The sequence below is a fragment of the Podarcis liolepis genome (genome assembly GCF_965112155.1).
Source record: "Podarcis liolepis genome assembly, chromosome: 17".
Lineage (NCBI taxonomy): Eukaryota > Metazoa > Chordata > Lepidosauria > Squamata > Lacertidae > Podarcis > Podarcis liolepis.
The window spans coordinates 6,247,693-6,273,546 of NC_139571.1; the positions used below are offsets into that span (position 1 = coordinate 6,247,693).

The 25,854-nt window shown below is 47.3% G+C and overlaps 1 protein-coding gene across 1 annotated transcript in view; it reads right to left on the reverse strand.

Moving 5' to 3' along the window:
- Positions 1–25,854, reverse strand: part of LOC310696862 (metabotropic glutamate receptor 6-like) — a 44,765-nt gene that overhangs the window by 14,570 nt on the left and 4,341 nt on the right. The window contains exons 2-5 of the mRNA XM_083482954.1: positions 13,165–13,679; positions 4,595–4,811; positions 2,517–2,652; positions 1,786–1,940 (exon numbers count right to left, since the gene is read on the reverse strand). Of these exons, the coding sequence (XP_083339080.1) occupies positions 1,786–1,940; positions 2,517–2,652; positions 4,595–4,811; positions 13,165–13,641 (985 nt within the window). The 5' untranslated portion in view covers positions 13,642–13,679. The remainder of the gene's footprint in view (positions 1–1,785; positions 1,941–2,516; positions 2,653–4,594; positions 4,812–13,164; positions 13,680–25,854) is intronic.

The following is a 25,854-nucleotide window of genomic DNA, read 5'->3' on the forward strand; positions in this document are numbered from 1 at the left end:
TTCAGCAGATCATCCTGCTATTAAAGGCCCAAGAGCCAGCCAAGCTGACTTTTTTTCTAGTCAGCTGGCAACCCAACCTTTACAATAAAGGTAAAGGTAAAGGGACCCCTGACCATTAGGTCCAGTCGTGGCTGACTCTGGGTTTGTGGTGCTTTATTGGCCGAGGGAGCAGGCGTACAGCTTCCGGGTCATGTGGCCAGCATGACTAAGCCGCTTCTGGAGAACCAGAGCAGTGCACGGAAACGCTATTTACCTTCCCGCTGGAGTGGTACCTGTTTATCTACTTGCACTTTGATGTGCTTTCAAACTGCTAGGTTGGCAGGAGCAGGGACCGAGCAAGGGGAACTCAACCCATCACGGGGATTCGAACCGCTGACCTTCTGATCAGCAAGTCCTAGGCTCTGTGGTTTAACCCACTGTGCCACCCGTGTCCCATCTTTACAGTACTTTATTTTTAAAATGCTGTGTGATCCTGTAGGGGGAATGCTGTGTGATGCTTCTATCTTATCTAAGGCAGGGATGGGAAATCTCTCTCTCTCTCTCTCTCTCTCTCTCTCTCTCTCTCTCTCTCTCTCTGTGTGTGTGTGTGTGTCCCTGAGATTGTCGACCTCTGGATCCAATCAGCCCTAGATATAGTGGCCAACGATCAGGGATCATGGGAGTTGTAGTCCAACAACATCTGGAAGACTACAGTTCCCCAGCCCAGAACAGGCAGAAATCAACCAACCTTTGGCAACCAAAATGGTCAAAGGCCTGGAAACGATGCCTTATGAGGAACGGCTAAGGGAGCTGGGCATGTTTAGCCTGGAGAAGAGGAGGTTAAGGGGTGATATGATAGCCATGTTCAAATATATAAAAGGATGTCACATAGAGGAGGGAGAAAGGTTGTTTTCTGCTGCTCCAGAGAAGCGGACATGGAGCAATGAATCCAAACTACAAGAAAGAAGATTCCACCTAAACATTAGGAAGAACTTCCTGACAGTAAGAGCTGTTTGACAGTGGAATTTGCTGCCAAGGAGTGTGGTGGAGTCTCCTCCTTTGGAGGTCTTTAAGCAGAGGCTTGACAACCAGATGTCAGGAGTGCTCTGATGGTGTTTCCTGCTTGGCAGGGGGTTGGACTCGATGGCCCTTGTGGTCTCTTCCAACTCTATGATTCTATGATTCTATGATTCTATGCTCAGCCTAGAGCTGCTGAGACAGGGGAAAGTTGCACCTGTTGATTTCTGCCTGCATCACAGGCTGCTGTCAAGTGAATAAAAATGGCAGCCCAAGTCATAAGATCCTATTTCTACAGAAATAGTCAGTCTACCCTCCAAGCAAATATTTGTTCAGGCTCCCTGATTTTTCCATTCCTCTATTTTGGTTCCAGAGGAATAAATTCAGAATGACTGCCAGCCATGGTCCTGTATTCAAAGTCACTCGCAGATTAAAACCCTCAAGCAGGCAGCAAAAGTGAATGGAGAGTCTTTCCTCATAGCTATGAATGGCTGGTTTGCAAGTGTCTTAAGTCACAGACCCGGGATCCCCTTAAAATGGATTAGCTACCACTTAATGTCCTTTAGCGCCTCCTCGTACTCTCAACCAGGGCAATTATGGTGCGGTGCTTAAGAGCAGATTAAATTTAGAAAGCAAGCGTCTTCGGGTGACAAATAAAGCAATGGGAAGAATGAGGGTCAGCTGAGGTCCCATGTCCCAAAACACCCTGTCCAAAAAGGTGTGGGGTCTACGTCTGCCTGTCATACTCTCTCCCACTACGATTGGCCCCAGTGCTGTCTTGTTGCCTACCTTCCACAGAAGCTCGCTTGGGTAGGATGGTGACGGCTCCTTCAGCCACCTCTTCTTGCTTCAGAATAGGAGAGATCTTGGAGCCCCAGCTGTCGGATCCGACCCAAAGGAACTGGCCGGTCAGGTTGGCCCGGCGTGCAGCCTCCAGCACTCGCCTGCAGGGGGCGAGAGTTATACCTGAAGGAGCGTCTCCACCCCCATCGTTCTACCCGGACACTGAGGTCCAACGCCGAGGGCCTTCTGGCGGTTCCCTTACTGCGAGAGGCCAAGTTACAGGGAACCAGGCAGAGGGCCTTCTCGGTAGTGGCACCTGCCCTGTGGAACGCCCTCCCACCAGATGTTAAAGAGAACAACAACTACCAGACTTTTAGAAGACATCTGAAGGAAGCCCTGTTTGATGTATTACGGTATTTTAATATTTTGTTGAAAGCTGCCCAGAGTGGCTGGGGAAACCCAGCCAGATGGGCGGGGTATAAATAATAAATTATTATAGCATTATTATTACCATATTTTTCCATGTATAAGACGCCCACATGTATAAGACTATTTTTAGGACTCCAATTTAAGAAAATAGGGGGGGAGATTGCCCTGTGTATAAGACGACCCACAGTTTTCCCACATAATTTTAAAGTAAAAAAAGCCTAGTCTTGTACACGGAAAAGTACGGTAATACCTCACCCAACGCTCCCCCTGGAGGACACGTTCTGCGTTGCTGCTAACAGCGCACTCACTTGATGTCGTCCTCGTTGGCGAAGATGATGATGCCACGAGCGTTGGGGGTCTCCATCAGCCTCTTGATCATTTTGTCAAACTCTCCTGGCTTGGGTTCTCGTGGGATCTTGATGGATTGGGCGATGCAGACTCCACCTGACAGGTGTAAGAAAGCTTCAGGAAGCGATTGGGAGGAGCCCGACAGATCCCAGATTAAGTCTCTAGCCCCTCCATTTCAGAAACGACGAGGTGCCAGGAGATGTGACAGAGCCTTGCTTGGACTCCTAGGCAGCTGCCACCGCTCAGAGCAGGCAAGGACCTTCAGAAATCGCTGGACTACAGCTCCCGTGACCACTGGCCATGTTTGCTAGGCCTTACGGGAGTTTATTATTCATTTCATTTCATTTCTACCCCACCTTCTTCTCCAAGGAGCTCAAGGTTTCGGACATGCACCCCCCCCCATTATTATCCTCGCAACAATCCTGTGAGGAAGGTTGGGCTGAGAGACCGGCCCAAGGTCACCTAATGGGATTCATGGCTGAGAGGGCATTTGAACCCTGGTCCTCCAGGTCCTAGTCCAGCACTTAAACCTCTGCAGCTGGAGAGCCACAGGGGGAACTGTGGGAGGAAAGGACTCGTGAGCCTTCCTCTTCGGCACATTTCCCTCTTTAAAATGTCCCCCTCCCCAGTGCTTTTTTCACATCAGTGTGAGGTTGCTGGAGCTGCCCTGGTCCCAGAGGTGTAGGAAGGTCAGGTGGTACCCAGTGCGGAAAATTTCTTGTCACCTCCCCCCCCCCAATTGATTTTTTTTTTTTTTTGCCTGCAAAAATAGTTTTACGTTATTTCATATTTTCTTACAAAAGAATGTGGATTATGGGCCTCTGATAACAAGGAGGGGACTGTGGACAGATACTTAAATCTACAGGTTGGATTGTGTTTTGGCTCCACTGAACTGAAATTTCAGCCTTCACGACGTATGAAAACGGCAAAGTAAACAGTTATTTTCATGGAGGAGGGTCAAGATATTAACTGATATGTGTGAAATTTCAGATATAGCTGTATAATCCCTAGTAAATTAAGATTTTTAAAAAAGTTTTTTATGAACTGCCCTAGTAGGGCAGTAATTCTTCCTTTTTGATGCCTCCCTCTATGATGGAACTTGGGGTGGACCACCCCCACCCCCCTTCCTATACCCCTGCCTGGCCCATCCTGGTGGCGCTCCCCTGTGGCTGCTAGCCTAGACAGCTTGCCCCATTTGCGGACTCACCTGCCTGTGCTGCATGCTGTTCCGTCCCTAAGCTGCAGTTGGGCAAGAACAGCAGCATGATGACATCTTTTCTTAGATAGATATTCTCTAACTATATAAGGACAGGTGGGTATGGGGAAGTAGACTCCTGCTTTCATGCCCATGACTGGCATGTGTCTTCTCCCCCTCCCCACAAACACTCCAGAATGTCAGGCATAGTTATTGCACCCATGGGTGTTTGGCCAAGGGCCTGTCAACACTTCTGCTCAGTGCTTTTTTTGTGACGGTGCACGCTGGGATGCTGGGATACCATCCTGTTGCTGCCGCCACAGCTTCCCCACCTACCTGCTAACTCCCCCCTCCCCCGCTCTGTCCTCTGCCACGGCCACTTCCTGGACCGTTTTACGATCATTGAACACCTTCCTTGAAGGCGCTGTTTCTGCTTGTCCCTTCTGCTTGCCCTGTGCTTTCTGAGCACTTTTGCCTTTGCCCCACTGCTTCTTCCTGGAAAACCCGCTCTTTGGTGCTCAATCGGAACAGACGGCAAGCTGCAGAAACAGTGGCGTAGCGTGGGGGGTGCAGGGGGGGCCGGCCGCACCGGGCGCAACATCTGGGGGTTAGGGTTAGGGGGCGCAAATCCACGGGTTAGGGGACGCAAATTACTTGCCTTGCCCCGGGTGCTGCCAACCCACGCTACGCCACTGTGCAGAAAACCCGATTGTCGTTTGTTCTGAGTCAGCGCCAAACCGCAGTTTCTCCCAGAGGAAAGTGGCGGCTCAAGCGGAAAGGTCTCTCTGGGTTCTTCTCCTGGCTCTGCCCCCCCCCTCACCCATCAGGTATCCTCTGGCTCACCAGCCTCGCGGGAGATTTGCATGAAGGCATCGACACCGCTCTCGCCGTAGTTGCCCTCGGAGGCCAGCGTGGAGACATAATTCCAGCCCATGGCTTTGACAATGTCCAGCATGGCCTGGGCCTGGTAGGAGTCCGGAGGAACCACGCGGGAGAAATAATCGTAGCGGTTGCTGTCACTGAGCTCAGGCGCCGTGGAGGCGTAGCTGATCTGGGGTATCTGGAGGGGTGGAGAGAAGAAGAAGAGTTTGCATTTGATATCCTGTTTTATCAATATCCTAAGGAGTCTCAAAGTGGGACGTGGGTGGCGCTGTGGGTTAAACCACAGAGCCTAGGACTTGCCGATCAGAAGGTCGGTGGTTCGAATCCCCACAATGGGGTGAGCTCCCGTTGCTCGGTCCCTGCTCCTGCCCACCTAGCAGTTCTAAAGCACGTCAAAGTACAAGTAGATAAATAGGTACCGCTCCGGCGGGAAGGTAAACGGCGTTTCCGTGTGCTGCTCTGGTTCTCCAGAAGTGGCTTAGTCATGCTGGCCACATGACCCGGAAGCTGTACACTGGCTCCCTCAGCCAATAAAGCGAGATGGGTGCCGCAACCCCACAGTCGGCCACGACTGGACCTAATGGTCAGGGGTCCTTAAGGAGTTTCAAAGCGGCTAACAATCTCCTTTCCCTTCCTCCCCCACAACACTCTGTGAGGTGAGTGGGGCTGAGAGACTTCAAAGAAGTGTGACTGGCCCAAAGTCACCCAGCAGCTGCATGTGGAGGAGCGGGGAAGCGAACCTGGTTCACCAGATTACGAGTCCACTGCTCTGAACCACTACACCACACTGGGAATCGCTAGCTGCTGGTACATTGTCCTATTCTATTATGCTGCAGACTTGCTCCCAGGCCTCTCTAGGCCTGGAATAATCTTCCCTTCTCCATTAGAATCATAGAATTAGAGTTGGAAGGGATCCCCAAGACTCATCTAGCCTGACCCCCTGCAATATGGGAATCTCAACTAAAGCACCCAGGACAAGTGGCCATCCAACCTCTGCTTAAAAACCTCCAAGGGAGGAGGGTCCACAAGCTCCCAATATTCCACTGTCAAACAACTCTTACTGTCAGAAAGTTCTTCCTGATGTTTAGTTGGAATCTCCCTTCTTGTAACTTAAATCCATCGGTTCGTGTCCTACCCCCCAGAGCCAGTGGCGTAGCGTGGGTTGTCAGCACCCGGGGCAAGGCAAGTAATTTGCGCCCCCTAACCCGTGGATTTGCGCCCCCTAACCCTAACCCCCAGGTGTTGCGCCCGGTGTGGCTGGCCCCCCCTGCACCCCCCACGCTACACCACTGCCCAGAGCAGGAGAAAACAAGCTTCTTCCCTCTTTCATGTGACAGCCCTTGAGATATTTGAAGATGAGAGTACCCCTAAACATTTTTTTTTAAAAAAAGCACTGAGTGCATGTAACATAAACCTAATAAAATATAAAAATATGTAAATTATTACATATGAATTGACCCTTATAGATAGGCTGCTGTACTTTATAGGCTGCTGTACTTTCCAGTGGCTGAATGCAGCATTTCACAAATATGCTAACCAAAGGTTAAGGTTAAGGTAAAGGGACCCCTGACCATTAGGTCATGTCGTGGCCAACTCTGGGGTTGCGGCGCTCATCTTGCTTTATTGGCCGAGGGAGCCGGCGTACAGCTTCCGGGTCATGTGGCCAGCATGACTAAGCCGCTTCTGGAGAACCAGAGCAGCGCACGGAAATGCCATTTACCTTCCTGCCGGAGCGGTACCTATTTACCTACTCGCACTTTGATGTGCTTTCGAACTGCTAGGTTGGCAGGAGCTGGGACCAAGGAACCCCGTTGTGGGGATTTGAATCGCCGACCTTCTGATCAGCAAGTCCTAGGCTCTGTGGTTTAACCCACAGCGCCACCCGCATCCCTTTAACCAAAGGTTAGCCAATCAGTATTTTAATACTGTATTTTAAAATGGTTGCTACTCACCCTGGGACCTCATTATGAAGGGTGGGTAAGAAACCTATATAATAGTAATAGTAACAACAACAACAACAACAACAACAACAACAACAACAACAATTCTATGGGGTACTATCATTGCACAGCCATGCCAAATTCCAGAGCAGATTGAAGCATCTATATGTCACATGGCAAACACAGTGTTTCTTTTCTGGCCCCAGTGTGCGCACTTAATACCCAAGCTTTGTTATTGTAGAATTGAAAAGGATGATTCACTTGAAACAGGAAACCAAGTACCAGCCTATAAATATGTATTGTTAAAACAATTCCAGACTAGTGAAGGAAACCATTCAAACCCAAAGATGCTGTAACAGGGCATTGAGGTATGTGAGGCTCAGTTCTAGGTTCTGGAATATGATTTCTTTTTAATATGCATTACATACTTTCCCTAGCTGCTAGCAGATGAGATCAGGAAAGCTTCCAGATTAGCCCCTTTCTTTCATTTTGCCTTTCCCCCCTCTCAGAGAATAAAGATTACACCATGATCTCCCTCTTCCAATCCAGTGTTTTCTGACCCCCCCCCCACTTTGAGGGGGTTTTCAGGGGTGGGGTTGCAATAAAGCATAATTGCAGCACCTGCCTGCCAACTGAAGGCAGTCAAAGTGCTATTGAGGCTTTTAACTACTGTGCCTCTGATTAAAAGCTTCCTCTTTGGAGGTTCTGCGCTTTTTATCACTTCTTGTTCAGAGCTGCCAGGTGGTTAGAGATCAATTGCTCCTTAAGAGACCCTTAATTAGGTAGCTTCTGTTTCCTGCCTAGTGGTGGTGCAGTTAATAAACCAGTTTCTTTTCTTTTAAAGAAAAATAGTTATTTTGCTATAAAAGAAAAACAATAGTGAAAGGAAGCCTGTAATTAAAGCTCTCCCTGCATAATAGTGAAAAGAACGTGACTTATTGAGGGGCAGTGCATCTCAAAACTTCCAGCTGTGTAGAACAGGAAGGAATAAAATGAGCAGAGCCTGAAAACAAGAAGCTACCAATTAACATTACAGGGGACATTGGTGGCTACCATTCAATTGCAAGTAAACGTTTGAGAAAGATTTTGACCATGGGGAAGGAGATTGCCATTTAACATAGTGCCATGTGGACATGGTGCACAATCCCTCTTCCAGCTGATTGCAGAAGTTAAAGGGCCTGTAGCACAGAAGCAACCTGAGAGGCTGTGCGCCAGGCCAGGCAGCGGAAAAATAGCTGCTGGAGCCGCCCTGAGAGTTGGGTTTAGAAGATGCAGGAGGCTGCAGTTCAAAACCCAGATCCATGATGAAGCTCAATGGGTGATGGTCAGCGATGCTGCGAGATGTAACCCAAACCATTTGGAGAGCTCCAGGCTGGGGACAGCTGGCATATATCATAGCACTGCTGTGCTTGTCTGTGGATAATTATTACAGAAATGCTAAATGGGAAATGGAAGGCAGAGATTAGAGTGGTGTTTTATACCAGATTTTGGGGGCAGTGTGAGGAAACTGAGGGCAGAGGGCATCCAACAGAACTGAGCTGATCATCCTGGCTCTTTCCCAATTCCAACCCACGTCTCCTGGATCGTCTCCCAATCTTTGAGGCAGATGGATCCCAGGACTCCTGGTTCCCCCTCACCAAAATCCAGTTTCCCAGTGAGAATGCTGGCTTCCATTATCCTGCCCCCCACCCACCCCCGTCCTCCTCTCCTAGCTGCACCAAATTGTCCCATTTCCCTTTCCACAGCATGTCTCTGCTTCCCGCCCTCGCTGGGTCTGTGAGAAGCCCCATTAAAGCGATTAGTGATGGGGATTAGAGGGGTTTTAGCAAAATGAGCAGCAGCAGCTCCAGTCAGGGACAGCTGAGGCTGGGGAAGGGGGGGGGGAGCTTGCAAGGCTGAGGCTGCTCAGCAGGACCCATGTGCAGAACAGCACATTTGCCTAGATCTGCATAGCAAGAATGTGGACAAGGCAGGCAGGTCTGCATCTCAGTAATATCCAAAGGCAACACGTGCCCAAGTACAACAATGCAATGTCAATATAAACTCTTTATATAATCTATACAGAACATTGAACAATATGAAATATCTGAAATATGCACTCTCTACAAAACCAAATAAACAGAATTCTTCTAAATCTCTGAAAGTCACAGAATATGCACTCTTGATGGATTCTCTTCAAAATATAGAACCAAATAAACATAAATCTTATAGGTCTCTGAAAGTCTTTGTGGGCTATGCAAGTCTCTGAAAGAAGCACTGGGTCAGATTCTTATCTGGAGGAAACAAGCCGTAAAGCTTTGTTTTATGACGTCCAATGCTGATGAAGGTCATCATTTCAATAATTCAATTGCAGTTTTTGAAGCATTTCTGTATCCTTCTGCTGTGCTGAAGAAGAATTCCACGAAACAGTGGGTATATCTGGAATCACTGTTCACTACATCTGTTTGAGGACCACTTTGGCAGCATTGTTTATTTGGTTTTGCAGAGAGTGAATATTTCATATTGTTCAATGTTCTCTATAGATTATATAAAGAGTTTATATTGACATCACATTGTTGTACTTGGTCATTGTGTTGCCTTTGGATATTACTGATATTTGCTTGCAACACCAGGGGTTTAATTGTTAGGTTTGCATCTCAGGCTCTTTCCCCTGTGAGCATCCTTCAGGACTCCCTTGTGCTCATGATTTTTGGGTGTGTCTTGTGAAGTCACATTGAGGGAGCAGCAGGTCCCTGGGTCCTCCTTTGCGGTTCTCAGCTCCTGCAAACTCAAGAACCATACAAATTGGTTGCTCCTTGGGATTGGTACTAGTTATCAGTCATTAGTTCTAACCATCTAACTATCTGTTGCCCGGCCAACTCTTTCCCTGCCTGTCCCTGGCATACGGCCCCTAGAAGGTTGCTTCTGGGGGAGTGTGGCCCCCAGGCTGAAAAACGTTCCCCACCCCCACTCCTAGGCATTTTGCTGCTTGAGGGGAATGACAAGATGGCACCCATCACCACCCATTTCAGCAGACATTGGAGGCACTGGGTAGACCGTGTGGCATGTATGGCTCTACCTCCCCTCCCTCCCATCTGCCACTTAAGGAATCTACCTAATGGTAGGGCTGGCCCTGATGAATCAGCTGTTTCTAGAAAGGCTTGGGGTGTGTGCTTTTTTTGGGGGGTGTTGGCTAATAGTAAAAAAAGGTTGCTCAACCATTCACCATTGAAAGTTCATTCTCTGTGTCTGCCTCCATTTCTCTGTGTCCATTGAAGGATCAAACGAGATATGGTATTAATGGCATGGAGGCAATGAATGTACATGCTTAAAAAAACCCCAAAAACCCAAAAGTACAAGGATCGGGAGAGCACAGCAGACAGGAAAGCTTTGCACTGTCTCTCCCCACCTCCTGCAGCCCCAGTGTAGTTGGTGTGGGGCATGGGTAGGCAAACTAAGGCCCGGGGGCCGGATTTGGCCCAATCGCCTTCTGAATCCAGCCTGTGGACGGTCCGGGAATCAGTGTGTTTTTACATGAGTAGAATGTGTGCTTTTCTTTAAAATGCATCTCTGGGTTATTTGTGGGGCATAGGAATTCATTCATATTTCCCCCCCAAAATATATTTATTTTTATTTATTTATTTTACGGCTATTAGCCCATAAAATATGTACAAACATAAAGACCGATATATTCGACACCAGAAGGTGAACACCACGATGCAAGGGTGGGTCATTGAGCAGAGCCAAATAACAGCTTGGGGCCCGGAGAGCTCCAAGGGACGGATCGCAGAAAAAGGAAAACTGAAGACGAGATCCGACATGCACTCTCATCATAACTGTCCGATTAGTTTTTGATGTTGTTGTTGTTTTTTGGTGGTTTTTGTGTGTGAGATAACCGCGTTCAGGAATCTCGCCACCTGCAGAGTTACAGAAGGATCTGTATCCTGCAAAAGTAGTGCGGCGTGTGACTCAACAGGCCTGCCAACCAAGCGCAGTAAAGCAGGACCCAGGAATTTAGTCCTGGCTATGCTATGTAGGGGGCAGTTGAACATTATATGTGGAAGCCCCCCAAAATATAGTCTGGCCCCCCACAAGGTCTGAGGGACAGTGGACCGGCCCCCTGCTGAAAAAGTTTGCTGACCCCTGGTGTGGGGTGTGGGGAAGGGACCCCATGGATAAACATGAATGTCCATTGCATTGTGTTCATGTGTCTGGCTATGAGCCCCATAATCCCGAAGTCGCAACAGGGCAGCACCTTCCTTTGACGTTGTGCAAAATGTCACAAAATAATGAGCAAGCTTCCAGGTTCCGCAGAACGCTTCATTGAGCTGGAGGTTAAGGGAAACAAGGGGGTGGGGTGGAGCTGTGTGGTGGTGCAGATGCCCCAAATTCCTGCAGTTTGTAATGGTTTTAAGGTGGTGTTCTGGTGGTGCCTGGCTCCCTGCCACACTCACTTATCTGCCTTGCAACTATTGCCCACCCTTCCACCCAAGCCCACCTCCCTTGCCCCTTTTACCAGCCCTGCCAGTTCTAGCTTCCCTCCCTAGGCAGCTGCTAAGCACCTCTGCCAAATCTGGCGTGTCAGGGAAAAGCCATCTGTCCTACAGCTCGAACTGACCCTGCTACCCCCACCACCACCACCCCAGAGACTCCCAGCTGAGTATAGTTAAAAGGTCAGGTGTGTGTTTATGTGTGACTGGGCTACTCATCCATGATCAAGTGCTCAGGGAGGCTTGCCTCAATTTCTCTCTGCTTGCAGGGCTCCTGCTGTGCCTTTAAGTGCAGCGTGACAGGCAGAAATTCAACAGGTGAATCTCTCCCATCATCACATTTCATGCCAGGAAGTACTTTGCCTGTTGGTTTTCTGCCTCATGGGTTAAAGGCACAGGACTCAAGTTAAAAAGGGATGGTAGTCTTTAAGGTCTGGTATCAAATGCTCGGTACCATTGCTTTTCTCCCCATCTTTGGAGAAAATGAACGTTCAGTCCCCAACCTATGCAAACTCTCCTCTCTGATGTATTTGCAAATATAAAAGTTCTGTACTTTTAAACCTCTTTAGCTACCATAACTATGTGGCTACAAAGTGCAGAATATTACTGTATGAGAGGAGCAGTAAGGGTATAAAGGAGGAAGACATGAGAAAGGGAGAAGTTCCCAAGTAAATCTAGAAGTTTCAGTCCTGTGTTAGTCAAACACATCTCCACAAACATGAGGGCTAGGAACTTTTTAAAAACATGAATGCCAAAATTCTCAGGCACCCACATTTCGGGCAGCATCAGACATGTGTACACAAGACATCAGTTTTTAGCGCGTGCTCTCTCTCTCTCTCTCTCTCTCTCTCTCTCTCTCTCTCTCTTCCATTCAGAAAAGCTCTCTCACCCTTGTTCTAGATGTTGTTGAACTTCAACTTCCGCTATCCATGACCATTGGCCATTTCTGGTCTAGTAGCAGTTGATTGTCACTTTGATAGAGCTATTTCTCCCTTCCTAGGACCTGAACAGTGCCATCTGGTTCCTAACCTGAGTGTGCTGACTTCTGAGCAGTTGGAATGTTTCTGAACACCCAGTAACACACACCAGCTAATAGACCCTCCAAGCGTCCCTATTTTCCAGGGACGTCCCTGATTTAGAGAAGCCATCGCGGTTTCTGATTTGATCCTGCTTTTCCTTAGAATGTCCCTATTTTCATTAGAGAAATGCTGGAGGGTATGGAGTTATCCGACCCCTGAGCCGTCTGAAGTCAATCCTGTATAAGGAAGGTTTTTTATGTTTAATGTTTTATTATATTTTATATATGTTGGAAGGGACGTGGGTGGTGCTGTGTGTTAAACCACAGAGCCTAGGGCTTGCCGATCAGAAGGTCGCGGTTCAAATCCCCACGACGGGGTAAGCTCCCGTTGCTCAGTCCCACCTCCTGCCAACCTAGCATTTCGAAAGTACGTCAAAGTGCAAATAGATAAATAGGTACCACTCCGGCAGGAAGATAAATGGCATTTCCGTGTGCTGCTCTGGTTCACCAGAAGCGGCTTAGTCATGCTGGCCACATGACCCGGAAGCTGTACGCCGGCTCCCTCGGCCAATAAAGCGAGATGAGCGCCGCAACCCCAGAGTCGGTCACGACTGGACCTAATGGTCAGGGGTCCCTTTACCTTTACCTTCTTATATATGTTGGAAGCTGCCCAGAGTGGCTGGGGCAACCCAGTAAGACGTGTGGGGTATAAACAGTAAAATTATCAGTATGGAATGGGACGTCCCTATTTTCATTGGATAAATGTTGGAGGGTATGATCTAAGCCAATGACTAAGAAGAGCTCATTTCAATATACTGAAGCCAGAGAACTATTGCAACCATTCAAAGGTTGTAGGTTGTGTTGACAACTAGGTGCTTTCTTCTTTTGATTCGCATATTGCTTCAGAAGCTGTGAATTACGTGACTTTGGCTCCACGTTGGGCAAAAGATTCCTATACTGCGAGGGCTTGTACTAATGACCCTCGTGGTCCCTTCCAACTCTTCAATTCTATGATTCTCCCCCATTCCTACCCTGCCCCCCACCCCATAGCTGTTCGGCCTTTTCTGGGGAAATGCCATTTTTAAGTCCTGCCCCTCTACTCACGGCAAAGAGGCGAAGCACATTGGCCACCATGATAGAGACAGAGCTGGCAGAGGCGCCAATGACAGCCACCACACGCTCGGGCTTGGCGATGATGGGTGGCTCCCCGTTGGAGCAGCGCACGCCGGAAGTGTCCTTCTGGATCAGGGCCTGGACAAACGTCAGCGACTGCTCCAAGGCGTAGGTGTCGCGGGAGCAGGTGTCCAGGATGCGAGCGCCCAGAGTCATGTTGGGAAGAAGGTCGGGGTCACTGTTGATCTGGTCCAGGGCGTACAGCATGGCCTCCATCCGATGGATCCCCTTCTCTTTCTTCACGTCCCCGCACGGCACTCCAGCGGGGCCACGGGAGTGGACGGGGAACAGCCCTCCCAGCGTGATGTCCCCTTCTATCTTGATCGAGTCTGCTTGCGTAGCTGCTTGGTTGCATCTCAAGGTCCACAGTGACCATAGACAGAGCAGCAGGAAGCCGGCTGGGTCCATGTTGGGTTGTCTTGCTGGAATGCCGGGAGGATTACGGTCTGGGTTCAGAAGAAAGAAGAGTTAGGAGAGGGGGCAGGGTAGGGTAGTCCATCAGAGGGCACTTTTGACCATGGGACCCTCAGACTTGAAGCCAGCACTGGGAATGTGCCATTTGAATGTTTACCCCAACAATAAAAAATTTCTGGGATAATATCTATAATGAATTTAAGAAATTATTCAGACTAACCTTTAAAAACAACAACCCTGAGATCTTTCTTTTAGGCATTTTACCATTAGAAATTAAAAAAGACATAAAAAAGACCGCTGTTCATGTATGCCACCACAGCAGCAAGAATTTTTGTGGTGAGGAAATGGAAAAACGAAACAATACCGACAATTACAGATTGGCAGATACTCATGTTAGAATATTACAACTAGCAAAACTGACGGGAAGAGTTAGAGGAGTATTGAGCCAGAAAATATTTGGAGAATGGAGAATATTTAAGGATAATATAAGATCGTATTGTACCAATCACACCATATTAGCAGAACTTGAGTGATACTTGTAAACACAAAAATACCGTTTGTGGAGTAGACGGGAACAATATTAAAGAATATAAAACTGTGCGGGGGCACAAACAGTACAATGAGAATGGTTGGAAGACTCCTTTTGTCAGAAGTCTTTTTTAGTTAAGTGTTTAATTAAGTATTAATTAGGAAGATTTTTTTTTGGTACGTAAATTTGCTTTTTCTTTTTTCTGTATTTTCTTTTCTTTTTTCTTAATTGTTTTTTCTTCCATTTTTTTTGTAGTATGAGATTGTAACTTCTTTGTAAATTCTTTGTATAAGTGTGTAATTTAAATTAATAAAGATTTAAAAATAAATAAATCCCTTGGGTGAGTTCACATTTCGCCTTCACTGCAGTCACACTGGGGTGGGGAAGCTCACCCCCCCCCCCGGGCCAAATGTATCCCTCCAGGTCTTTCCCTCTCTCTGACCCTCAAGATTATTCCCAGGCTCACCTCCTCCTCAGCCACAGTCCTTCTCCTCAGGCAATTCATCACCACTCTGCTAGGGTTGCCATATATTTCAAAAAGTAAAAAATCTTGACACAAGCTTTTGGGGTGGGGGCAGAGTTGTTGAGCTTTTTCTTTTTTCCCCCTGAACCAAAGTTGTTAAGCTTTGCCCCCAAAGAATGTTCTAGAGCTACAGTGGTACCTCAGGTTAAGGACTTAATTCGTTCCGGAGGTCCGTTCTTAACCTGAAACTGTTCTTAACCTGAAGCACCACTTTAGCTAATGGGGCCTCCTGCTGCTGCCACGCCGCCGGAGCCTGATTTCTGTTCTTATCCTGAAGCAAAGTTCTTAACCTGAAGCAATATTTTTGGGTTAGCGGAGTCTGGAACCTGAAGCGTATGGAACCTGAGGTACCACTGTATTTTTAAGAGAATAAATCTACTCTTATGAGATGGGTTGCAATTTCCGCCAGGACACGGCTTCCGACAGCCAAATCCTGGCTATGTCTGGTAAATTACAGACATATTGCAACCCTACACTCTGCAGCCTCCTGGAGTGTTTTTGCCTCGCTATAATGTGTGTGAACTCTGAGAATGCTTTTGCACTTGGGGTGGAGGCTGGTGTGTCTCTCTCTGTGTGTGTTTGTTTAGAAACTAGCCTACATTACAAAGGCAAATGTTTCTCTTTTTAGGATTTGCTGAAATAGCTAATTGAACAAGAATACAAAAAAGGGAGGTGTGAGGAGGTCGATGATACAAGTAAATGAAAGGTAGAGATATAGAGATATTGGATGTGTTTTTTGAATGTTTTTGCTTTTCTTGTTGTTTTATTGTATTGTTTTTTCTTTTCTCCCCCCCTTACTTTTGATGTATTGTGAACTTTTTACTGTTTTTTCTTCTCTTTTTTGTAACTATTAAACTTTTAATAAATATCTTTTTTTTTTAAAGCAAACGTTTCTCTTTTTTCCCCTTTCTTTTTTTTATTGACTTAAGAAAACTAAGAAACGAAGAAGTCTAAGTTAACATTGCCTTCTACTGATAAGAAATAATAATAACTATTACAATAATGAAAATACTAAAAATACATTTACTTCCCCTTTTGAACTTCTATTCTGGTTACAATATACTACTATTCTATAAGAATCTATTATATCCTTTGCTGTCCCATATATTATTTTATTTCCCAAATTCAACCTAACCCTGCCCTCCTCCCCACTGCTTCACTTCACCTGTGTGAGATCTTCCTAACATGTTTTTTTAGTTGTTTTAACAAAATAAAATAACATGAAAACTGATAAATTATAATTACTTCTTTTGTCCATACACGCTTAGCAATCACCTATTAAGAGTTCTGCTTTAACACCATATTTCTTCATGTATTCCCCTATGCATTCCCATTCTGTATATAATTTTTGATTGATGCCGTCATTTTTGCCATCTCGGCAAACTCACAAGTCTTAACTTGCCATTCTGTCATTTGTGGTACCTTTTCTGTTTTCTAATATTTTGCCATAAGTATTCTTGCGGCTGTGGTTATATACAAAAATATATTCCTTTTGTCCTTGGGTATGTCGTTTGTTAATAAACTCAATAAGTATGACTCTGGTTTTTTTGAAATAGAGCTCCTGAGGCGCTTTTTTATCTCCTCATGTATCTCGTTACAAAATTGTTTTACCACCTTACCACATATGGCAAAAGTTTCTATTCCTTGCTCTGCATAATTCTTCTTGTCCCACCTGCCATCACTCTTTTGTGGCCCCTGGAAGGCTGCTTGGAAGGCAATGTGGCCCCCAGCCTGAAAGAGTTGCCCCCACCCAACTTGCGGCCAAAGCTAAGAAAACCAGTGAGAAAGGAAGGCGCTTAAAATGGAGGGGAGGGAAAGGAGGGAGCGAGGAAAAGGCGGAGAGGGAAAGCTGCAAGGAATGCCTCTCTAAAAGCTTTTCCTAGTACCTGACCCAAGACACACAAGGGCACTTTTCCTCAGCTGCTTCAGCTCTGAAACAAGAGATACAGCTCCGCTTTGGGATGAAATGAGGCCACTGGGGAGGGAGGGGCTCTCTGTTTTCTAGCAATCCCAGACAAATCTGCCTCTGTTTGACTACCCATCTCTCCTCCCGTCTTCCTGTGACAGGCAGGGCTGCCCTATCCTGAGGCAGAGTAAGGCAGCTGCCTCAGGTGACAGGTGCTGGGGTGCAGGAGGAGTGGACAGCATTGCGTGGACCTTGCAGGGGTTGACCTCAGCCTGTGCCCCTTAAACTAGTTTGCTGCCCTCTAGCTGGGTGGCACAGCGTTCTTGGAAACCCCCCTCCCCCATTGACTGCACACACAGCATACATTTAAAGCACACAGCTTCCCCCCAAAGAATCAAGGGAACTATAGCTTGCTTCTCACAGAGCTACAATTCCCAGCACCTTTAAACTACAGTTCAAAATATTCTTTCTTTTTTCTTTTTGCAGGGGTATGTGTAGGGACGCGAGTGGCACTGTGAATTAAACCACAGAGCCTAAAGCTTGCCAATCAGAAGGTCGGCGGTTCGAATCCCTGCGACGGGGTGAGCTCCCGTTTCTCGGTCCCTGCTCCTGCCAACCTAGCAGTTCAAAAGCACATCAAAGTGCAAGTAGATAAATAGGTACCGGTCCAGCGGGAAGGTAAACGGCGTTTGCTTAAGCTGCTCTGGTTTGCCAGAAGCGACTTAGTCATGCTGGCCACATGACCCAGAAGCTGTACGCCGGCTCCCTCGGCCAGTAAAGCGAGATGAGCACTGCAACCCCAGAGTCGGTCACGACTGGACCTAATGGTCAGGGGTCCCTTTACCTTTACCTATGTGTGCTTTAAATGTATGGTGTGTACACAGGCACTGTTGGACAACAACTCCCATCCATGACCACTGGGTGAGATGGCTGAGGAAGATGGGCGTTGTAGTCCAACAACACCTGAGGCCTCAGGGTTGAAGGAAAGCCACCCCATTGCCAGTGCCGGGACTAAATTTAGTCCATGGAAATTGGAGGGGGAACACTCGATGGTGTCGTTTGCTGCAGAGTAAGCCCCACGTAAGATTGCTGCCTGAAACACTTATGCCAAACAGTGGCTCACAAAAGACCTCAAACAGCAATGCAACCATTTTTAAAACAATTTGGCCACAGCAATAAATATAGCAAGGGTGTCATAAAACACTAAGGTACAAGAAAAATATTTATTTAAAAACTCAACCACCATCAAAAATAATATAACGGCAGCAATTAAAACCACTTTGAAAAGGAGGAACCATTTATGACCCTAAAAAGGAAGCTTTTGACCATCTTAAAGAAGGCCATTAGAGACACTTACCGTATTGGCCTGAATATAAGCTTCACTTCCCCCCAAATTCCGACCGTGAAAAGTTAAAGTGCAGCTTATATTCACAACTTTCCAGTATGTAGCCAAGAGCAGCGAGGAACGGAACGGCTTATATTTGGGTATTTTTTCTTTCTGTCCCTCCAATTTTAAAGGTGCGGCTTATATTCAGATGCTGCTTATATTAGGGCCAATATGGTATCTCTCTCTTACTGTGTTTTAAAAAGCAGACTTGTTACTTACAGTCATACAATTCCCAGGAGATGCCAGGGATTGAACCTGCGCCCTTCTGCATGCAGAGCAGGCGCTCTGCCATGGAGCTATAGCTGTTACCCCATTGTATGACTGCAAGTAACAAACAAAGGAAAGAGGGTTCCGATTCTGCAGTGGGTAATTCTGCGCTGGTGTTGAAAGGAGAATTTAAAAGAAGGCAAAAGCTGCTACTGTCTATCTTACAGCACTGTCCCTTGCATTTTGGCTCCACCACTGAGTCTAAGCTTCTGCACCGCAGGAGACCAAGGCAGCCCTAAAGCGCTAAACATGCCTTCTTCAACCCTGCCAGTTATTGTCTCCTTATGGGCACTTCCCATAGTTCTGTTCTGGTGCACATGAGCAGCAGTGGAGCAATCAGAAAAAGATACTCTTTGGAGCAGGGCCGACCCACCCATGAGGCAAGCTGAGGCGACTGCCTCAGGCAGCAGATCCACAGGGGCAGCAGACCCTGATGTTCATCTTTATCCCTCCCCCTTGTTCCTGCTAATAACAATAATAACAATAATATTTATATTTCACCCATCTGGCTGGGTTTCCCCAGCCACTCTGGGTGGCTTACAGTACATATAAAAACATAGTAAAACCTCAAACATAGGAGCCAACTCCAGGGGGTCGTGGGTGCTTGGGCACCCATAATAATATACAGTGGTACCTCTGGATACGAACGGGATCCGTTCTGGAGCCCTGTTCTCATCCTGAAGTAAATGTAACATGCGACTGCGTGTCTGCGTGTGCGCGGGTCACGTTTCGCCGCTTCCGCGCATGCGCATGACATCATTTTGAGTGTCTGTGCATGCGCAAACCCGGAAGTAACACGCTCAGTTACTTCTGGGTCGCCACGAAGCGCAACCCGAAAATACTTAACTTGAAGCTACTTCAACCCGAGGTATGACTGTACAGTGGTACCTCGGGTTAATAACTTAATTTGTTCTGGAGGTCCGTTCTTAACCTGAAACTGTTCTTAACCTGAGATACCACTTTAGCTAATGGTACCCGCACACATGCAGACGCGCAGTCGCATGTTACATTTACTTCAGGATGCGAACAGGGCTCCAGAATGGATCCCGTTCGTATCCAGAGGTACCACTTTAGCCGCCGCGCCACCGCCTCGCAATTTCTGTTCTCATCCTGAAGCAAAGTTCTTAACCTGAGGTACTATTTCTGGGTTAGCAGAGTCTGTAACCTGAAGTTTCTGTAACCTGAAGCATATGTAACCCGAGGCACCACTGTAATTTTGGGGGCTGGGCACCCACAAAGCCAATGGGAAAAGCCAGCAGGCGGCAGCAGCGCTGTCTCCGAGACAGAAGCAGTTCAGCTCCGTCCTCTGCAGCCAGCAAGCAAAGCACCCTTTTCCGACCGGGGGGGGGGGGGCTCAGACATGAAGGCAGACTCTGAGTATGAACCCCTCGCCATGGAAAAGGGTGCCTCGCTGGCTGCGGAGAAGAGGAGCCACTGCAAACAGACGTGCGACGTCACACGCACACACCTGCACGTAGTGTGTGTGACGTCGCACGTCCGTGTTGCGGTAGCGGGCACCCACAATCCTGATGGTGAGATGGTACCCCTGACCTCAAATATTAAAAACTTCCCAATACAGGGTTTTCTAAAAGTCAGATAGTTGTTCATTTCCTTGACATCTGATGGGAATGGAGCCACTGCCAAGAAGGCCCTCTGCCTGGTTCCCTGTAACTTCACTTCTTGCAGTGAGGGAATGTTCATTTGACCCTTCTGCCCTGGCAGGGAGAGTGTCGCCATTTTGTGGGTCACCTCAGGTGCCAAAATGTCTTGGGCTGGCCCTGCTTCTGAGTGTGGTGTTTGGTCTTTGTTGCCACACGGACTCTGCCACCGTTCCTGTCGACAGGCCTGTGCACCAGCAGGGGATGAGTGTGATTGCTTGGCAGATCAAGGATTCTACATGAGAGCTTGAGAAGTATTCAGTAAGGCAGTGGGAGGCAGAGGGTGAACCTCTGGCCCTGCAGATGTGGTTGGGCTACAGCTCCCGTATTCCTGATCCTTGACTATGCTGGCTGGGACTGATGGAAGTTCAGCAACATCTGGAAGGATACAGGTTTCTGTTCCTTGCAATACAAGAATGCCGTTACTCAGGGTACAAGTTTTGGGAAGTGAAAAGTGACTTTGGAGGGTGGGCAGATCCCTTGGGCTGGACATGTAGGAAGGGTAATGAATTAACTGTAAGTTCTCTTGGGGAAAGTGGAAAGTTATTACACACTTTTAATGATACTTAAAAGGTAAAGGGACCCCAGACGACTCTGGGGTTGCGACGCTCATCTCGCTTTACTGGCCGAGGGAGCCAGCGTACAGCTTCTGGGTCATGTGGCCAGCATGACTAAGCTGCTTCTGGCGAACCAAAGCAGCGCATGAAAACGCTGTTTACCTTCCCACCACAGTGGTACCTATTTATCTACTTGCGCTTTGATGTGCTTTCGAACTGCTAGGTTGGCAGGAGCAGGGACTGAGCAATGGGAGCTCACCCTGTCTCCTTTAAATAGGTTTCAGCTGTTGGCTCTGTTGCTTTTATTCTGCGGTTTCCCTGTAGACTGTGGCTGCTTCCAGAGAACCTGTTTATTGTGCATCCATCCTGATTTGTTTGCACAAAGCTTGCAGGGAGGTTAAACGACGATGGCTATTTGTCGTGCATTCATTCTGATCTGCTTGCAGGGGAAATGCAAAACTTCTTTCACAAACAGCCCATTCATTGCTAGGGCAATTCCAGGGGGTTGTCTCCAATGCTAGCCCTACTCAACGTACACCTGCTGAAATGAATAATCCTAACTTACTTGTGTCCATTAATTCCAATGGGTCTACTCTGAGTAGGACTAGCATTGGGTAGCGCCAGGTTATTTTCATAGGCACATCCATCAGATCCTTTCGTCTTGCTGTCCCCTCATCCAATCTCATTTTTAAAACAACATCATCATCATCAACAACATTCTTTCATTTCTGCCTTATTCTAAACAGGCAGCCCTGTTTAGGGAAGCTTTTAATGTTTGATGAATTACTGTATTTTAATATTTTGTTGGAAGCCACCCAGAGAGGTTGGGGAAGCCCAGCCAGATGGGCACGGTATAAATAAATCATCACCATCATCATCATCATCATCATCATCATCTGAACTTTCTGCATTCCTCTCCAGTAAAACCCATGCTCATGAACACTCATTTAGCTGCTGTTATTTTTTTGCAAAGTGCTTGACAGCAACATGATTGTTTACATGTACCCCATATGAAGGCTGTTGTTCCTAGTGGGAATGAAAACACCTTCTCCATCTGTTACACATGAATGGGATGTTGCACTCAGATGGCATTGAAAAATCACTCATGGGAGAATCACGCCAAGGGTGAGGCTAAGAGGAGGTTAAGGGGTGATATGATAGCCATGTTCAAATATATAAAAGGATGTCACATAGAGGAGGGAGAAAGGTTGTTTTCTGCTGCTCCAGAGAAGCGGACACGGAGCAATGGATCCAAACTACAAGAAAGAAGATTCCACCTAAACATTAGGAAGAACTTCCTGACAGTAAGAGCTGTTCAACAGTGGAATTTGCTGCCAAGGAGTGTGGTGGAGTCTCCTACTTTGGAGTTCTTTAAGCAGAGGCTTGACAACCAGATGTCAGGAGTGCTCTGATGGTGTTTCCTGCTTGGCAGGGGGTTGGACTCGATGGCCCTTGTGGTCTCTTCCAACTCTATGATTCTATGATTCTAAGACATTTGATTGCCTGGGATGGAAAATCCCAATGGGGATTTCCACTCATTCACATGGGGCAGAATCACTTAGGAACATGCAGAAACACCAAACATTTAAAGCACACAACTTTCCCCCAAGATTACTGGGAACTATAGTTTCTTAAGGGTGCTGGGAATTGTGGCTCTGTGATGGGTAAACTGCAGTTCCTGTGAATATTTGGAGGAAGCCATGTGCTTTAAGTGGGCTTTACATGTATGGGGTGTACACCTGCTGCTCCACCTTGCCATCACTGTAAGCATCTTGGTTACAGCTTATAATTTGACTATAAATTTTGCCTCCCCCGCCCCGCCCCGCGAGCTGGCAAGAACTTCCTTACTTTCTCCCTCCCCCTTCTTTCCTGACCAGAGTCCTGCCTGAATCCAGCAATCCCCATCACACTTGGCAGCCTCTGATCTGTTTAAAAAATAAATATATCAAATCTATTCCTTGTGTGCTTGATTATATGGACTAATTGTGAATATTGTCTTGAAGTGCAAGCTGGATTTCGAAGGGGCAGAGGAACCAGAGACCAAATTGCAAACATTTGCTGGATTATGGAGAAAGCTAGAGAGTTCCAGAAAGACATCTACTTCTGCTTCATTGACTATGCAAAAGCCTTTGACTGTGTCGACCACAGCAAACTATGGCAAGTTCTTAAAGAAATGGGAGTGCCTGATCACCTCATCTGTCTCCTGAGAAATCTCTATGTGGGACAAGAAGCTACAGTTAGAACTGGATATGGAACAACTGATTGGTTCAAAATTGGGAAAGGAGTACGACAAGGCTGTATATTGTCTCCCTGCTTATTTAATTTATATGCAGAATTCATCATGTGAAAGGCTGGGCTGGACCATAAAGAAGGCTGATCGCCAAAGAATTGATGCTTTTGAATTATGGTGCTGGAGGAGACTCTTGAGAGTCCCATGGACTGCAAGAAGATCAAACCTATCCATTCTGAGTGCTCAAGGGAAGGACAGATCCTGAAGCTGAGGCTCCAGTACTTTGGCCACCTCATGAGAAGATAAGACTCCCTGGAAAAGACCCTGATGCTGGGAAAGATTGAGGGCACAAGGAGAAGGGGACGGCAGAGGACGAGATGGTGGGACAGTGTTCTCAAAGCTACCAACATGAGTTTGACCAAACTGTGGGAGGCAGTGGAAGACAGGAGTGCCTGGTGTGCTCTGGTCCAGGGGGTCACGAAGAGTCAGACACGACTAAATGACTAAACAACAACAGCAAACAACAAATTGTCTTGTATTAACTCTATTGCAAACACTTTAAATTATTGCTACAGGAATTTAATTCAGCGTGTGGCCCCTGTGTCAAAGTATTATTGCAGCCCACTTGGTCTGAGAGGTTGGCCATAGGTGGTTCCTACAGAAGGCATGTCTGGGGCTTGGGTATCCTTGGACACAATATGACTCTCCCCCAGAAATCTGCCTGACTCTCTGCTTGCAACTGCTCTGAGTGACGTCTGGGTGAGGAATTCTTTCTCCTGCCCCAAAGAGAGATGTGCAAAACAACAACAAACCTCTGGTTACGTGAAACATATTCAATAAACACACAAGATGTAACCAGCTGTACGTTTGAAAAAATAATATATACTATTCATTGTATTGAATTGTAGATTTCAACAAAAGTCAGCAGCTACTGCTATGCTATAAGATCCACTGTCCTGTGACATCATATATGAGTTTGTACTACTGATGAAGCCCAAGACGGTGAAACAAGGCTAATATTCCAGAAATCCTTGTCTTAGACTCCGTGAAAGTATTCTGTGGAACTGCAACAACCTTTCGTGTGGTCTGTTGGACTCTATGAACAGACAGGTGGAAAAGACACTTTCACATATGCATAAACTGATTAGAGAATGAACTGATCCACTGGGTCTTCTACTTTTTTCGTTGAACTTTATGAGCTACTATTCAATACAATGAATAGTATATATTATTTTTTCAAACGTACAGCCGGTTACGTCTTGTGTGTTTACCAAAGAGAGAAGAGGCAGTCAGTGCCAGAGAATCCAAGGCTGGAATAGAATTATAGAATGATTATGGAGTTGAAAAGGGCCCCATCGGGTCATCTAGTCCAACCCCCCCATGCGGGAATCTTTTTGCCCAAAATCTCATACCCAAAAACCTGAGTTTTAAGAGTTTCATGCTCTTACCAATTGAGCATAGAATAGAAGAGGGTTTGGATCCCGGCTGCTCAGTTCCTCCCTGACCCCAGTGCTTCAAAAGAAATTTCACCATTCTGAATATAGTGCACACATTGAGCAGAACTACATACTTAAAAAACATTGTTTTTGATTTGTGTAGAAGAGTCAGGTTTCCCAAGAATTGGGAATAGTATGAGAAGGACTGAGAATTGGGGAAATAGGAATTGGGGAAGGGGATGCAGGGACAGGGGAAAGGAAGGTGGGATGGCAAAAAGCTGGGCAGAGTGCTGAGCCTCATCCAAAGTCTGGCTGAACCCAGCGCCCATCAGGATCTGCCTATATAATTTTCTGATTTCTCTGAAGTCTTAAGCACTAGAAGCATTATTATTTACTACTACTACCACCACCACCGCTATGAACACCCCCCAAATGAACAAGTCAGATCAGATCTGAATCCAGGAACAAGGACTGGAATCCCCTGAGGCGGGGGAATTGGTAGAGGCTGAGAACTGAGGAGGGTGGAGAAGGCTTTGCATTGGAGGAAAGGCAGCGGTAGCCACCCGGGGCTAAAGACCCTCAATATGGAATTGCGATTTCTGAGCGCTGTTTGTGTGTGTTATTTATTTACTTCCCTCTGTGACTGAAATGCAGCCGATTAAAGCTGAAAGTGGTCTCTCTCTCTCTCCCTCCCTCTCTCCGGGGAAAGGGGATTGGTGCCAAAGCCTGGACGGCTGGGATAATAGCACAGTACATTAGGCAGAGAGAAGGGAATGCATCTGCGGAGATCAGGCTGGGGCCAGGGGATGAAAATGGAGGGTCTCTTCTTTCCAAATAGGATTAAAAAGGAAAGAGGACGACTGGCCAGGCAAGGGTTGGGTGGGGGGAGCTGCTGCAGCAGGCTTTGACCCCCCACTCCCCCAGGGCAAGCACGTTTGGGGGCAGATGGGAAGAGGGAAGCAGGATTTGGGGACTTGCTCTCATGCACAAGCACCTCCCCAAAAACCACAGCAAACCTTTCCCCTTGCTTTTTGCGTTGGATCAATGGTCTCTTCCAACCCCAACCTCCCACACTCCTAGCCTGGGCAAGAGCAACTGTCTGCCTAGCCTTGCCTACTTTGGGATACAGGAAGCAGGCCTCACTCCATCCAAGTTGGACCATCAAGCTCTGTATGGTCCACATCGACAGTGTGTGCTCCCAACTCTTCCTTGGCAGCTGCAGCTTGAAGTTATAGTTACTGGACGCCATATGATGTTAGGTGATTGGCAGGTGGTTTTCCTCACCCAGCTGCAAAGTGGACCCACAGTGGATTGGCTGCCACTGTGGATCTGGCTGGATCCAGCTTCCCCTGTCCTGGTCTACAGTGATTGGCAGTGACTCTCCCGGGGTTTGGACAAGAGTCTTTCTGAGTCCTACCAGTTGATGTCAAGGGCTGAACCGTTTGCAAGCCAAGCATGGACTCTTCCACTGAACCTCTCCTTTCTGGGCCCCTTCTATTGGGCTGATCCAGAGCAACTGATTTGCACTGGCTCAAGGCCTGCCCTGTTTGGTCCAGAGATGGCCTCCTTGGATCACCTGGATTGATTCCAACTGCCGCTTTGCATGGCATTGCACGGATTTTGTCCAGGACTGAGGCTGGGGTAGCAAGACTTGCTGTTCAGCCAGTGCAGGCAGAACTTCGAGGCAGCCTGTAGCATAGGGTGGGAAACCTCT